The sequence below is a fragment of the Sparus aurata genome, chromosome 21 (genome assembly GCF_900880675.1).
Source record: "Sparus aurata chromosome 21, fSpaAur1.1, whole genome shotgun sequence".
Classification (NCBI taxonomy): Eukaryota; Metazoa; Chordata; class Actinopteri; order Spariformes; family Sparidae; genus Sparus; species Sparus aurata.
In genome coordinates, this window is record NC_044207.1 from 1,969,339 (window position 1) to 1,985,795 (window position 16,457).

Sequence of the window (16,457 nt, forward strand, 5' to 3'; positions counted from 1 at the left end):
CACACGCACACACACACACACACTCTCCCTGTCTTACCTTCATCTCTCATATTCATGTCTATCTTGGGTCCAGCATTTCTCTCTCTGAAGGAAATTCCCTCCAGGTGGCGCTGCAGAGCCTCCTGGATCACATCATACAGAAACTGCTCCTGCGCATGCGCACACACGCACATTTGATTTAAATTAGTGCGTAGGATTTGAACATTTTCAATGCTGGTGATTTCTAGTGGTGGTAGCAAGTACGACACTGTGGCAGACAACAAAGCACGCTGCACATCGGTGTGTGTGTGTGTGTGTGTGCCTTAGTTGTACATACCACCTCTCCAGGTTTGCAGGGTTCACAATCATCAGTAGGGTACATGCGTGTGACAGGGCAGTGAAGTATTTCATGACCTTGAGCTACGTGGATAGTGTAGTCCTAAATAAAAGCACATAGTAGGTATATGAATATTAAATATGATAACATATAATAGTTTGAATACAATACAGTCAAAATCAATTATATAATTAACTGTTCAAACCCCAAGGTCCCACAATTGGGGGACTTTAAAATATGCAGAACAACCACAGAGCCACTACTGCACTAATTATGAAAGAATATAGTCATATTTTATATCAAATTAAACAGCAGAAGCTGGGCTACAACAACATGTTTATATGACCCAAACACAGCCCAAACACTACTCAAATAAACAACTAAACATCAAACTTTGAAGTATTCAAATAAACCCAGGGCTCCAGACTGCGACCAAATCGGCAAATTTTACATTTAGTCGCACATGTGCGACCAGCGAATTTGCCGTGTTTTTCTTCTTCTTTTTTTTAAACACCGGTAGTGGAAGGGAACCAAAGCCAATCAAAGAATCTGGACTAACAGGTGGCAGGCCAATGTGTGTAAGATGGGCAGGGAATGGCACTGTAAGTGGCTAATGTGTGGAGGGGGAGGGTCCGAAAGTTGTTCTGAGCGCAGAAGGAGGACGTTTCATTTTCAGCGAACAATGGTGAAACGAACTCCGCGATTCAACCAGATACGTGTTCGTGCGTGGCGGAGCTGAGCTGGTTTTTCACTTTAGATAATGTCTTAACTTCCACCAGGTCCGCTGCGCTGTGTTTCTGCTCCGGAGGGCTCCAGCAGTCCGGAGCAGATACACAGGACTTCTATTTCGGCGGATCCCGGAGCACGACGCAGCAATGCAGCCGAATTTAGAACCGAGCAGACAGGAAGTCACGCACTGACACAACAATATAACATCCGGTTACTTTTCAAAATAAAACACTCCGTGTTGACACCAGCACACAAGTCTAAAAAAAGAGACAAACACAAGCTCTTCTACTAATCCTTTGGTCGGGAACACTTCGTGTCGTTGTTTTCATAACACATACCTATAACTGCGGCACTGTAAAACTGGATCGAAGCAGTAACGCAGCGGACACGTATCTGGTGGAATCTCTGGGTTATTTTCTCCACGATAAGCCTAGAAGTGTGCCAGAGTCAAATCCTAAGTCAGAGGATGAGTCCAAGTCTGAAGACACTAGTGTGGCGAAAAAGGGCAGAAAATACTGATTTCGTGAAGAATGGGTGCACAAATTTGACTGGTGAAGGTTTTTCTGAGAGACGAATTTCATGAACCGCAGATTTTGCAATCGATAACAGCAACATGTGGCAAACATGAAATCTGCAAGTCATGCTGGCACAACACAGTTAAAGCATAACATACTGGTCAAACACAGTGCTAGTTTGAGGGATAAAATATGCTATGACCTGTACTCCAATGAAAACGCAACTCCACAGTTAGTTGCATTTAGAAGGCAAGAGGCTGTTAATCTGTGCGCTGAGGAAGCGCTGAATTAATATATCAACATTAAGTTTAACACAGTCTTTTTCATTGCCAAGGAAGAACTACCCTTTACCAAATATAAAGGCCAACTGGACCTGCAAAGAAGGAACGGCGTGAAACTGAACTCAAAATATGATAATTTCTTATATATAAATATATACTCAAAACAAATATGAACTAAAACTAAAATTCCCATTTTGACAAATTAATATAGTTGCAGGTTCCCTGCTCGGGCCCTAATAATCGATTATTTATATATCATCAATTCACAACCAAAGTTACATCATGACAAACCTTACTCTTTAATTTATCTATAATGAACCAACATGTGGATCAGCCTGATGAATGTGGAACTGCAGGTAAGAAGGTAAGGTATAATTTCCCAGTCTGGGATCATTAAAGTAATTCTATCTATCTATCTATCCGTGAAATTGTTTTTTTCTCGTTTCAGGTTTCATCTATTTACACTCCTCCCTCTCTATATCTATTTCCCCATGACTTTCTGAATGACAGTATCCTCCTACCTGGATGCACTGCAGCCACCACCATACAGCATCACGACAGTTGTATCTGGCACAGCGACCCTCTCCCAGCAGGTTGGGGATCAGACCGTGACGCAGCGTCCCAGCAAAGGCTAGGATGATGTTACTATGGCAACATGAGACAGAATAGTTCAAGTGAGTTTAATTTGTGTGCTGTCTGATGTACAGTTAAATAATGCTCATATTAAAAAAAGGCCAGAGAAGCAGCTACACACACACACACACACACGCACCGAGCCTCAGTGTGTCTCCCAGTGAGCAGCATGAGTCCTCTGAGAGCGATGAACGTGTCTCTGCCCCAGCAACGGAAAATACCAGACGAGAAGTGAGGAAGACCTGAAGAATATTGATTAGTCTGTTACTGCATATATTTATGTTATACATTCATGGTTGAACGTTTATATCTAAACATAGCATAAAAAGTAAGAAAATTTGTGTTTGGTAGATTACTTCTTTGTTGTAACATTGCATCTTGGCAATAAATGTGGGTTGCCCCCATGAAAAATTGGCCAAATTTTCTCTGCCAATCAGTTTATTCTGCTGTTGACTCTTGTTTGGTGGTGTTGTTTGGTGTTATTATTAATTTAAAAAATGGAAGCCTCAGTAGTCTGTGGAAGAACCTACACAGCCATAACAGCCTGGAACCTCCTCCTCATGCTTGTCACCAGCCTGGTCACACATTGCTGTTTGATGGCATCCCATTCTTCAACCAGCATTTATTGCAAGTCAGCCAACGTGATTGTGTTGGTCACATCTCCCACAAGTGTTCAGTGGGGTTGAGGTTTAGGACTGCTGGCAGGCCATTCCATCCTCTCCACTCCCAAACTCTGGTGGTAGTCTCTGAGAAACTCCACTCTATTAAAATGTCTCTTTGACATTTTCACCTCAGGTGCTTCAGATAGCCATCCACAAGCTTCTGGTCATCCTCTGGCTAAATTTTTACCACTGTTCTTGACAGAATAGGTGATATGTTTCTTCTGCACAGTCAACATGACCTTAAGAAGGTCATTCCAAACCTCAATTCTAGCCTGATTGATCCATTTATTAACCACTTCTGACTTGTTTAGTATCATTGTCATGTTGGAACACCCAACTGCACCCAAGATCCAATCTTTTGCTGATGATCTGAGGTTTTCCTGAAGAATTTGGAGATTATCCTTCATTATTCCATTTACTTTTATTTAGAGCAGCAGATCCACTGACGGCAGAACAGCACCACATCACAATACTACCAGCACCTTGCATGATAGTAGGTGAGGTGTTCTTGGGTTACACAAGAACCAAAACAAGAGCCAAAAAAATAGATCACATCACTCCAGTTCTTAGATCTTTACACTGGCTTCCTGTCTATCAAAGAATAGATTTCAAAGTCCTGCTGTTGGTCTATAAAGCATTGAATGGTTTCTGGCCAAAATACATTTCTGATCTGCTGCCGCGTTATGAACCATCCAGACCTCTGAGATTGTCAGGTACCAGTCTGCTCTCAGTCCCCAGAGTCAGAAGTAAACATGGAGAAGCAGCTTTCAGTTACTATGCGCCACATATTTGGAACAAACTCACTGAAAACTGCAGGTCTGCTCATACACTCACCTCTTTTAAATCAAGACTTAAAACATTTCTCTTTGCCACTGCTTTTAACTGAAGCAATTCAAGTCTTTGAACTGCATTATGACTCTGACTCTACAGTCTTGTTTCTTTTAAAGCTTCTCTATTTTAGCCTACTTGTTTTGATGTTTGTTTCTTAATGTTTTTACTGGTCTTAAAATGCTATTTTTAAAATTTTTTTAATGCAATTTTTAATGTCTTTTAAATGAAATTTTTATGTCTTTTAATGTAATTTGTGTGTGCCTGTAAAGCACGTTGAGTTGCCTTGTGTCTGAATTGTGCTATACAAATAAACTTGCCTTGCCTTGCCTTACACACTTGACTGGACACTGACACCCATCTTCCAGCAACTTCTAATTCATTGCAGACTTGCATTTTGGTGTTTTTTTTACTTCTCAAATATGTTCATTGAGCTTTCTATATATTAACATATAAAACAACAACAACGCTCAGTACAACATTGGTCTAGACCAGGGGTACTCAAATACAAATCTTAAAGGGCCACAAAGATTTTTTTCAATGACTCAAAGGTCCATGTGTTGAGGTCGGTCAGGCCACATGCAATAATACTGTAATATTCAAAACAAAATGTCCTTTTCATTCTAAACAACAAAATATGAACTAAAATAAAATGTCATTTCTATTTTAACATAAATTAAAATACATAGTTGAATATTTCCTCTTTTTGTTTGCCTTCAAACATTGTGTCCATCACTTCAGTCATGCATTATTTTATTTCATTGTGACATAGATGTGACAAGAATCCTGCTTGCAGCTTGATATGACGATTTCAGTGCATTTATTTGTGTTGTGCTCATCTCTGAATTTTGAGGAAATGTCTCTTCAAAATTCCTATGCTTCGTCTCATAACGCCATTTCAAATTGGAAATCTTCATCACAGCTTCTCCTGGCATATTGTAATGCCCCTTGTGGACTGTGGCGCAATGACTCTTGGGTATTCTGTTGGTGTTGGTGTAATTATGGTTCATGTGTTTGTGAATATGATGATATGTAAGATGGTTGTGGGTTGATTCACTTCATTTCTTCTGTGATTAAATGGTGTTGACTTTTAACAAGGATGATACATATTTTGGCACCGTGAGTCAAAGGGTGTTTGCCGGGAGAAACTCCCCGTCTGTTACACTTGTTGTGAAAATATATGATGAGACTTGCTAATACCTGTTGAACAACGTAAGTGTGTGTTATTGCAGCACTGTCAGATCTGTGGGTCTTGTCCTGGTTGGAGGAAGAATGAATGCAAATTTTAAGTTCCTACTTCTATGAGTTGCCGATTCTCACTGTCCACTTTGTTATAGCAGTTTATTTGGAAAACGCCATATCAATCTCTTGCCACCGGCAAAATGTGAATACGCGAACTGCTCTGAAAACGAAAGTGAAAGTTAAAAGTTGCGATCGCAGCGGTGAGTGACCCAGCTGTATGTGTATCGTTGGCATGGAGACAAGTCCCGGTGTACACGTGCTGCCCCAACCAAAACACATGATGAAGAAATAACAGTTCGGGGGCCACAAACAGGAGGCTGGCGGGCCGGATGTGGCCCGGGGGCCGCCTATTGAGGACCGCTGGTCTAGACAGTCTATACACATTTACATCTCACATGTACCTGACCAGTACAATGTGTAGGAAACAGCCCATCTTACCGCTCTTCACTGTAAAAAAATGAAATAAAATGAAATAAAAATTAAAAAGAAAAGAAAATACATCCCAGACCGTAATACTGGAAGTTTCTAATGACCAGGCTGTAAGTACAGTGTTATGAGCAAGACACAGGAAAAGAGCCAAAGGCTAGCCAAGGACAACACTAGAAACCACTGAAGCCACTGTAGAGTTGGAAAAGTGAAGATATGGAGTCAAAATGTTCAGAAACTGTCCCACTGAAGAGTGAAGCAGACAGGTCAGGTACTCAAAGGGAAAACATTTCGTAATTATGCGAGTTTGATTTAGTGGGGGGTTTGTCACTTATCCAAGACAGAAAGATGTTCTTCCTTGCTGCATATGTGAGGATATTATACAGTCTGGTAGAGTTAGCATCCACAATAGTATCTTGTCTGGGGTAACCCAGGATTAAAGAAATAGGGTCCATATGCAACACAACACCAAATTTATTTTCCAGATCTTGCAAAACATCCATCCAGTATGCTTGAATTTTAGGACAAGACCAGACGCAGGTAAGAGTTGAGTGTACATTGTATGTCTTTTATTAGGAGAGATTTGTATACGGTGCACAATCTTAAATTGCAGCAATCTGGCACGGTTACACACAGATATTTTCTTTGTTTGAGTCCATATCTTAGTCCATTTATCCCCATTAATATCTATACCAAGTTCACCTTGCCACATCTGCATAACATCCTGTACATTTATCACATCAGTCTGGCTTAAGACATTGTAAAAGCGAGTAATGGATTTCTTAGCTGGGCCAAGGAGGAGCAATTTTTCAACTGCTGATGTAGTGTCATCAATATTGAGAGTAGTTCCCCTGTTTATGAAGTCCCGAATATGCAGGTATTTAAAAAAGTCATGCCTGGGGAGATTATACTTTTCTTGGAGTTGTGCAAATGATAGCATGGATGCACCCTGAAATAAATCACGCATTCTCTTCATCCCTCGAGATGTCCAAGTGCTATACCCACCATCCACACCATGCCTGGTAAGAAGATAGGATTGCCCTGAATTGGAACCAATGGAGATGTTAGTCCAGACCTCCCTTCAAGCTTTTTTGTAATAAACCATGCTTTTAATGATCCGACTTTTTCAGTCCCGATACCGATACCGATGCCTGGACTTTGTGCATCTGTTGATACCCGATACCGTTCCGATACCATTGTTGTTGTTTTTTTTTTTTTTTTTTTATGCATGGACACCTTTATTAAGCAGTAGACAGATAGGAAATATGGGAGAGAGAGGGGGGTGCGACACGCAGCAAAGGACCTCCAGCCGGAATCAAACCGGGGTCGGCCACGTGCATGGCATGCGCTCCAACCACTCGCCCATCCGATACCATTGTTGAATTAGTAATAAACTGTATACCTTCCTTCCACCATGTGGAAGAGACTAAAGGCACCAGACTTTCCTAACTAAACATTACTTTCCTAACTAAGACAAAATAATAAAACAGTTACCAAACATGTAAACATGTGTAACATTATTAATAATAATAATAATAATAATAATAATACATTTAATTTATATAGCGCCTGTCAGGGTACCCAAGGACACTTAACAAAGTGGAACAAACAAACAAAGAATAAATGGAGCGCCTGTCAGTCAGCACGGAGGGAACACTAGTGCTGAAGTCAGTAGCACCGTCCGTATACAAACTGGCATCTGGAGGCTCCGTGCACACAGCGGGGGCGACGCAGGAAACCAAGAGATCCAATCCAAGCGATGGAGCCTGGGGTGAAGTGACAGCAGAGGTCCAGGTGCTCTTGTGCTGAACACCTGAAGACCCCGGCAGCAACGGCGGAGTAGCGACCATCCAACAATGCTGCGAGCTGGGGGAGACCACAGCAGCAGAGGAGAGCGACAAAGAAGCCAAGCGGTGAAGAACTCCGAGGTTGTGTATGTCGGTTTCAAAGTTAGCGTTGCTAGGCTAACAGCTGATCGGTGAGGCTAACAACTGATCGGTGAGGCTAACAGCTTATCAGCGGAGAAATGTGAAGTGAGTAAGTGCAAAGTCCTGCAAAAAATAATCCAAAATAAAACATAGCAGCTGAACCTGAGAATAAACTAATAAAAAGTTGGTCAAACAACAACTTGTGCTCTTCCAGCACGCGACACACTGACGCTGACAAATGACTAGGATGTGCTGCGACGAAGAAAAAAAAAACTGGTCCGGCCGTGGATCTGTTCATTTTTCCGATCCCCGATCCAGCCGTTTGGTCAATATCGGGGGCGATATCCGATCTTAATATCGGATCGGTGCACCCCTAAGAGATTATAGGGTGGTTTTTACAATGGCTCCTGGCTGACTTTAAGTCCTTGAAGGCCAAAAGGCCTAACAGGGAGCCCCATGTCTGTGACTTTTCTAAACTCAGCAAATCAGAAGTAGGATCCTCCCTGACCCATTCTGCTATAAATCTTAAATGGGATGCTAGCTGATACCATCTGATATTGGGAAGATCTAGACCACCCTTCGAACTAGCGAGTTGTAGTTTTGCTACTTTTAGCCTGGGCTTTCTCTTGTTCCAAATGAAGTCACTCAGCCAGCCATCAAGCAGCTTTAGTACCTTGCCTGACAACAGTAGAGGGATCATCTATAGGGGGTATAATAATCTTGGCAAAATATTCATTTCAATGATAGAAACTCTACCAAGGAGTCTAGGAGGGGGTTAAAATTAGCCTTAAACATTTCATGAAACAAAGGTGTAATGTGAATGCCCAGGTAGACAAAACCTGTAATGTACCATTTAAATGGGAATGAGGGTAGTGTTTTAGTTCTATCTCTAAGGCTTCCCATTGGCATAGCCAAAGATTTTGAGAAATTAATTTCGTAACCCGAAAAACATCCAAACAGACAACAAGACTTGAAACTGAAGTTCCAGGCTCCAGCACATAAAGCAAAACGTCGGCCGTGTAGAGGGAAATTTTATGTTGGATCCCACCCTCATTTATGCCAACTATTTCAGCGTCTTGCCTTATGGCCTCAGCTACAGGCTCTATTGCAAGGGCAAAAAGGGCAGGGCTGAGGGGGCAGTCCTGATGTGTTGAGCGATGAAGTGGGAAGTTGTCTGATCTATAGCCACTGGTGATGACTGCGGCCATGGGATTTTTAAATAATAGTTTGACCCATCTAATAAAATTGTCTCCCAAATTAAATCTATGTAAGACATTAAACAGATATGACCATTCGACACGGTTGAATGCCTTTTCTTCATCCAATGAAATGACCATGCTATCAATTTCCTGTGTCTGACAAATATAGATAATATGCAGAAGCCTCCTAACATTGTAACTAGAACTTCTACCTTTGATAAAGCCAGTCTGATCCTCTCTGATGAGAAAAGGTAGAACTTTCTCGAGACGTAATGCCAGTATTTTGAATAGTATTTTAATGTCCTGATTCAGAAGTGCCATTCCCATCTAAAATTGAAGGAATCACTTGAGGGTCCCTTTTAATTTTGGTCAAATGAGATAAATACTTACTGGGCTTATCCCCATACTCATATAGCCTTTGCTTTGAAAAAACTCTTAGCCTGCTGGGTTAGTAAAGTGTCCAGAGCAGCCTGTATTGCGCATTTCCTCTGCAACAGTAACAGGTCTGATGTTAAGCAAAGGGCACTTTTAATATCTGCCAGTTCTTTTTTTAGTTTTAGTTGCTGTTCTAATTGTTTTTTCTTTTTCGAGGCTGAATAGGCTATAATTATACGCCTGTATAATGTATGCTTAAGCTGTTTCCCACAGTAAGGATGGATTGTGAATTAATAGACAAAAATATCCTAAATTCACGTCATTAAATGTCAAGAGACAATTCAAGGAGCAGAATTGCATGATCGCTAACCACAATATTCCCTTTTGAGCAGGAAGACACAAATTGCATCGCAGACGGGGGAACAAAAAAATAATCAATCCGTGTGTGGCACTTGTGAGGAGGGGAGTAAAAGGTGAATTCTCTATCAGATGGATGTAATATTCGCCATGTATCAACCAGGTTGATTTCCCCACAAGTCGACGACAAGGGCTCTAGCCTGGTTTGTCAGAGGAGAATTTCGTGGGGGGTGTCTATCAAGTCGAGGATTAAGCTCTTTTGCGTTTTCGTGCGAAAACGCACGTTTTGTATCATTTTGGCTGACCGTCCACGCGGATCCTGAAAACACAGGATGGAAAACGCACTTTTTGGAAAACAGGTCTCAGGGTGGAAAAATCCGAAAACGAAGCCCTCCCGTTCTTGTGTTGACAGCGAATCCGCATACATTCCAAAACGATGACGCCATCGCGATGTCTCATAACAACAACAACAACAACAATGGCGGACTACTGCTTGTGTTCATGTTTCTTGCAACTTACTCGCCTTGTAGTCAAGTGTGAGTCGCAGCAGCAGTTCGACCTCATTATCGGTCCACACAAACGCTTCTGGTTTCCTTGCACTAGCCATTTTCGTCTTCTTCTTCTTGTGTTTATAAACAGCGCGCAAGCTTTAGGCGCATGCTCCGTCTCTTCTTCTCCGTTTTTGGTGAATTTCAAGCACCACCTAGAGGCCAGGAATATGAACCACAGCGTTTTGAGTCATTTTCAGTGGATCCGTGTGGACGCAAATATTCTTGAAACGATGCCGAGGAAGACGGAGAAAAAAAAAGATCGTTTTGGTATGTGTGGACAAGGTCTTAAAGTCACCTCCCACCAAGGCCAGTGGCGAAGATACTTCTGCAAATTCTAAAAAAAGCTTTAGTTAATAAATCTGGAGAATAGTTAGGTGGGCAATAAAGATTCATGATAGTAATTTCTTTGCCATTTAAGACACCACTTATAATCACAAATCTGCCGTACTTGTCCTTTATACACTTTTCTTAATTGGAACAGTAGATTCTTGTGTATCAATATAACAACCCCTCTGCTACTGGTGGTAAAAGAGGAAAAGTACACCTGGCCAACCCAACTGTATTTAAGTTTGAGATGCTCATTGCTCTCTAAGTGGGACTCCTGTAGTAGAGCCACATCTACCCCCTCCCTCTTCTTTTTTTAAACTTATTTTTTATTGAAGTTTTCTTTCAACAATTACAGTGTCAGGTTTTACACACTCCATAAAGCAATAAATCACATATCGGTGTCATTACTGTCCAGTAGTACTGGTGGTGTCCTCTTGCTGTGTTCTATAATCTGTCAATTTTTCCTGAAATTGTGTCTCTTGAAGTCGTAGTTTATGTGTAATTTTTTCCATTACATATATTTCTTCCACAGTGCTCACCCAGTGCTCCACGGTCGGTGGTTCTGTTTAATACCATAACCTTGTAATGGCTTTTTTACTAGCCGATAGCAGAACTCTAACAAGATACTCATCTTCTTTTCGTATTATGTCTTGTGTTAGATTTCCCAAATAAAGTATCTTACATGACTTGGGTATCTCGTATCCTATTATTTTTCTTAAATCCCGCCATATTTTATCCCAATATCCTATTATCCCTTGGCAAGACCAAAAAATATGCATATGGGCAACATTCATGTCTCCACATAGTCTCCACCATGGTTGCTGGTTACCTGTAGTTTCCTTCCTAATGTTTGGGGTTATGAAAAATCTGACCGTATTTTTCCAATTGAATTCTCTCCAACTGCAGGAGCTAGTGGCCTACAAATAACAAACCATTCCTCCTCCGTAATTTGTTCCTTCAACTCTTTTTCCCATTTTTCTTTGATATAAAGAGAGGAGGTCTTCCTGTAAGACAACAAACCTTTGTATAGGGTTGAGATTACTTTACATTTTTTCCTTCATAGGCTTTCAAAAACACATTCATAACTTCATTATCAGTGTCAGTTTTTATCTCCTTCTCATAATAATCCCTTATCTGTTGGTATCGATATAGTTCACGCTCATCTAGTCCGAATGTATCCCTTAGCTTTTCAAAACTCTGCAGCTTCCCCCGCTTGACCATGGTACAAATCGCTGTAATGCCTTTTTTTGTCCATTGTTTAAACCCTTTATCAATCATACCAGGTACAAACCTCGAGTCAGATGCAAAGCAACTCAGAATCTTTGTCTCTTTCTCCCATTTGTGTCTTTCAACAACCTTGTTCCATATTTCAACTGTAGTTTTGGCTATTGCATCCAATTGGTTACCTAACTTGTGCAATAGTCCTTTGTGGGCTATTAAGTTTCATATTTCGATGTCCTTTTGCCCTAATTCTATACTTTTCCATCTTGCAACAAACTCATCCTTACACCAATATATCAGAGGTCTTATTTGTACGGTGTAAAAATATTCCCTAAGGCTTGGTAAAGCCAGGCCTCCTTTGCCCTTTGGGAGCTGCAGAGTTTTGTATCTGATCCTGGGTTTCTTTCCTCCCCATATAAATCTCGATATCCACCTATCCCATTCAATGAATTGTTTTCGTGGGATCATCACTGGCAGTGATTGAAACAGATATAGAAGCCTTGGTAAGATATTTATCTTAATTAATTCTATCCTTGAGCTGAAATCAAAATTGGCTATTGACCATCTCTCCAAGTCCCTCCTAATTTCTTGATTTATTTTTGTGTAATTCGCATCGTAAAGCTTGTCTAGTCCTTTTGTGATATTTACCCCTAGATACTTTATTGACTTAGCATTCCACTTGAGCTTGTATGTTTCCTTTAACACTTGAGATAGAGAATAGTTTATTGACAAAATCTGTGTTTTTGTGACATTAATTTTGTATCCTGAGTAGATTCCATAGTTCTCTAATAGTTCCATAATTTTTGGGAAGCTTTCATTAGGTTGTTTTAGGAAGATTAATATATCATCCGCGAATAGCCCTATCTTGTGCTCCTCCTGTCCTATTGTCACCCCTTTAATTTCTCCCTCCTGCCTAATCATCTGAGCTAATGGTTCGACAAACAGCGCAAAGAGACTTGGTGAGAGGCAACAGCCCTGCCTCGTTCCCCTTTCCAGATTGAATCGATTCGTCAGACTACCATTTATTCTGATCCTTGCCATTGGTTCCTGATATATTGACCGTTACAGTTTACAGATTCCTCATTAAATCCAAATTTTTACAAGACCTTATACAAAAATGCCCAATTCACACATCTATGCTTACCAAAATTACACTATCTCCCTCCTTTTGTACCTTCTCAATGACATGTAGAGTCCTTTTTATGTTATCTTGTGTTTGCCTTTCTTTAAGGAAGCCAGTCTGATCTTCATCAATCAAATCCTGCATAAATGTCTAATCTCTTGGCTATAATGGAGGTGTAGAGTTTATAATTAGGGCCCGAGCAGGTCATCGACCTGTGAGGTCCCTATTGAAATTGGAAAGATTCTTCTTATTATTATTATTCTGCGCTTTGACTGCAGTTTCGGATGCCTGAACATATCCAAAAACTCATCAAATTTGGAATATACATCACATCTGGTGAAAAATTTGATAATTTAATGTCGTTGGGTGAGGTCGTGACCTGCGGGCTCTGTAGCGCCCCCTTATGTTCAGCCCCGCCTCCCACAAGTGCGTAGAAGAACGAAATTCAATACGCAGATTCCTCATGACCAGACGCACAAACAACCCATTTGGACCACTAGTGTCAGTCCAACAGGAAGGCAGCCAATTAGATGTGTGGTGGCGTTTTTGTCCAATTCATGCCTACTTTGAAAATTATCTTGTCCTAGAGCTTAAACACAACAGTCTTCAAATTAACTCAGTAATTTTCTTCATGCCTTGAAGAACAAAAGTTATTGAAATCATTCAGCTGCGCCAAACTTTAGTGGGCGGTGCGGTGGAAACCATTTTTTCCTCACGCCATCAAGCATCGAGGCTTTATAACTTCAACATACAATTTCCTATCCACACCAAACTGCTTGTAACTGTAGAGGCTGTCTCCCCGAACAAATCTCAGCATCAATACTTAGTCTGGCATTTTGCTTTTGGCCGCCATGTTGAAATATTGCCAATCTTCGTACTTAAATTATCTCCTCCTACAGATGTAACACCACCGACTTCAAAGTCACTCAGTAGCATCCTCTGACCTTGAAGATGAAAAGTTATTAAAATCTTTATCCTACGTCATACCTGCTGGCCACAGTGGAGCGGGCAATTCGAATCCTTCGCCGTGAAGCATCGTGTCCTCATAATTTCTTCATACAATGTCTTATCTCGGCCAAATCTCTCAGGAATGCAGAGGGAGTCGCCCTGATGAGATCTGTGTAGTCATGGGGCGTGGCCGTGACGCGCGGGCTCTGTAGCGCCCCCTATTGTGATGCCCCGCCTCCTACTTGTAACATAGAGGGACGAAAATTGGTACGCATATTCAACATGACCAGAGGCACGGAAAACCCATTTGGATGCATACTCTCAGTCCAACAGGAAGTCAGTTATTTTAAAATTTGGCCGCATTTTTGACAAATTCATGCCTAATTTGAAAATTATCTTGTCCTAGAGCATATGTGTCAAACTCAAGGCCCGCGGGCCAAATCCGGCCCGCCACGTCATTTTATGTGGCCCGCGAGAGCTTAAAAGGTATACAATTGTCTTAAAATAAAAATCTACACTGCTTTACAGTGTACAGTGACCATAAACTACATCTCCCACAATGCATGTCGATGACCCGATAACCCGACGTGCATTGTGTGACCCGCGAAAAGACCGCATCCTGCCGCGAGATCCCAGTGTTTCCATATCAGCGTTTGACTAAAGCGGATTTCTAAGAAGTGATGGAGAAGTTGTCCACAAATTAAAAGGCAGACTGCAGCTGCAGCAGAATGCATACTTGCCAACATTGGGTTGTGAAAAATAGGGAGATTTTTTTCATCGGTGTATCGGCCCAAGTAACAAGGTTCCTTCGCCAGGTGTGCGATTTATTTGTCATAATTTCTTGCCTTGTATTTTAAACCACACAAAATTCTTAGAACAGTGTTTCCCCTAATTTTTTTTATAGCAGCTGTGCTCTGAGTTGATAACCTAGCAACACTAGGGGAGTCTGGGGGCATGCCCCCCCGGAAAAAAATTTGAAAAATGACCCTTTAAATCTCACCTACTCGTGAGATTTTTGAAAAGAAAATCATTTTTAGAATTTCAGAATCAGAATCTAAGACATGAGACAAAATAGTGTAGAAGCTGACATTGCTGCTTGAAAATATGTTAACATCCTGAGCATTTCAGAAGTCAGTGAGCCACATGCCATGGAAGCTATTGAGAAATAATTCATAATATTTATCATAATAATTCATCATAATTTCTGCATATTAATATTCATATTAAATAGAGGAAGCACTAAAATACAATAACAATAGGTGTCTTACTCGTCCAGTTTACTGATACAATCTGCAGCTGGTTTGGAGTCACTGGGTCACATGACATGAAAGATATTCTAAAAAACAGCAGTTATTTTGTATTAATTTATTTATGCTAAGTAATTTAATGACGGTCCCTAAATCAGTCTCAGTGATTCAGCGCGAGGCTCTGAGAGGTGAGCTGACCGTCCTCCTGCTGCTGACACTGGGAGAACCTCAGTAAAGTCTCAGCTGGACCCGAGTAGATATCCACAGAATATCCAAACTGAAACTAACTTCACCCCGGTTCAATGAGTCGCCTGTTGCAGCCTTTGAATAGGATGACGAGGATTTCAGTCACTCAACTTCAATGGTACAAATAGCAGTAATGACAATAATAATCGATTTCAAGATAACTTGGGGTGTGGTGCTTTCACTGTGTGCAACTTAAATTCCCCATTCGCTCGTGATATTAAACCGACAAAAATCACGTCATCATCAAAATCAAATGTCATTATGTTTATCAATACCCGACCGACCGTGCCTTGCGCAACGCCCCCCCCCCCCAAAAAAAAGAAAAACAGATTTGCATGATTCACGAGAGCCTCATTTTCAGGTCGGAAAAGCCGGATTGCGGGATTTATCAGGAACAATCACACACCTGCTCATCCGCACAGGCAGGCCAGGGTTGCCAGATACTGCGACAAATATAGGGACACAATCTTACTTGTTTCCTTTACTGTAAAATCGGGAGATTAACGGGAGAAATTACTGACCGGGAGCATCGAGGGAGATAGGGTTAAAAATCGGGAGTCTCCCGCGTGAATCGGGAGAGTTGGCAACTATGAGAATGTGTTCACCAAAGCTACCGCTAAAAGTGATGCAGCAGTGAAAGCTAGCTTTATTGTGGCTGAAGAAATCACCCGAGCGTCCAAGTGTTTTTTGGAGGGCGCATTTGTGAAGCGGTGCAAGCTAAAGGTGTGTGAGCAGGTGTGTGAGCAGGTGTGCCCCGACCAGAATCAGACTTTTAACAATATCAGTTTGTCAAGAAACACCATCGCAGACCGAGTTAAGGAACTAGCAGACAATCTGACAACACAGCTGGCCGAAGAGTCACGCAGTTACCTGCTTTTTCGCGGACAACATGGATAAAGCGCATCTGTCCAATTTCATAAGAGGCGTGAAGGCAGACTTTACCGTCAGCGACGAGCTCTTGGATGTAGCTGCCATGCATGGGACGACGACAACGGGCAGGAACATTTTTGATGCGGTGGAAAGGTCCGTGAGTAAAACTAAATTACCGTGGGACAAGTTGATGGGTTAACTACCGATGGTGCATCTGCAATGTGTGGAGGAAAAACGGGCTTGGTTGGATTAGTGAAGTCATCACACAAGAAGTCCGACATGGTCACAGCTTTCCAGCGAAAACTACACCTGTGGAGGTCCCAGTTGGAACAGGACAATGTTGCCCACTTTCCTGTCTGTCAAAGCATCTCAGCCTCAGTTCCTGGTGCTTTTTCATGTGCTCTGCTAATGCCACATATTCAGTGTGTTTACA

At 41.5% G+C, this 16,457-nt stretch overlaps 1 protein-coding gene across 2 annotated transcripts in view; it reads right to left on the reverse strand.

Annotated features, from left to right (window-relative positions):
• Window positions 1-16,457, reverse strand: part of agla (amylo-alpha-1, 6-glucosidase, 4-alpha-glucanotransferase a) — a 125,166-nt gene that overhangs the window by 12,129 nt on the left and 96,580 nt on the right. For both annotated transcript variants that reach the window (XM_030403344.1, XM_030403345.1), the window contains exons 25-28: window positions 2,614-2,716; window positions 2,363-2,486; window positions 317-418; window positions 38-149 (exon numbers count right to left, since the gene is read on the reverse strand). In XM_030403344.1, coding sequence (XP_030259204.1) covers window positions 38-149; window positions 317-418; window positions 2,363-2,486; window positions 2,614-2,716 — 441 coding nt within the window. The remainder of the gene's footprint in view (window positions 1-37; window positions 150-316; window positions 419-2,362; window positions 2,487-2,613; window positions 2,717-16,457) is intronic.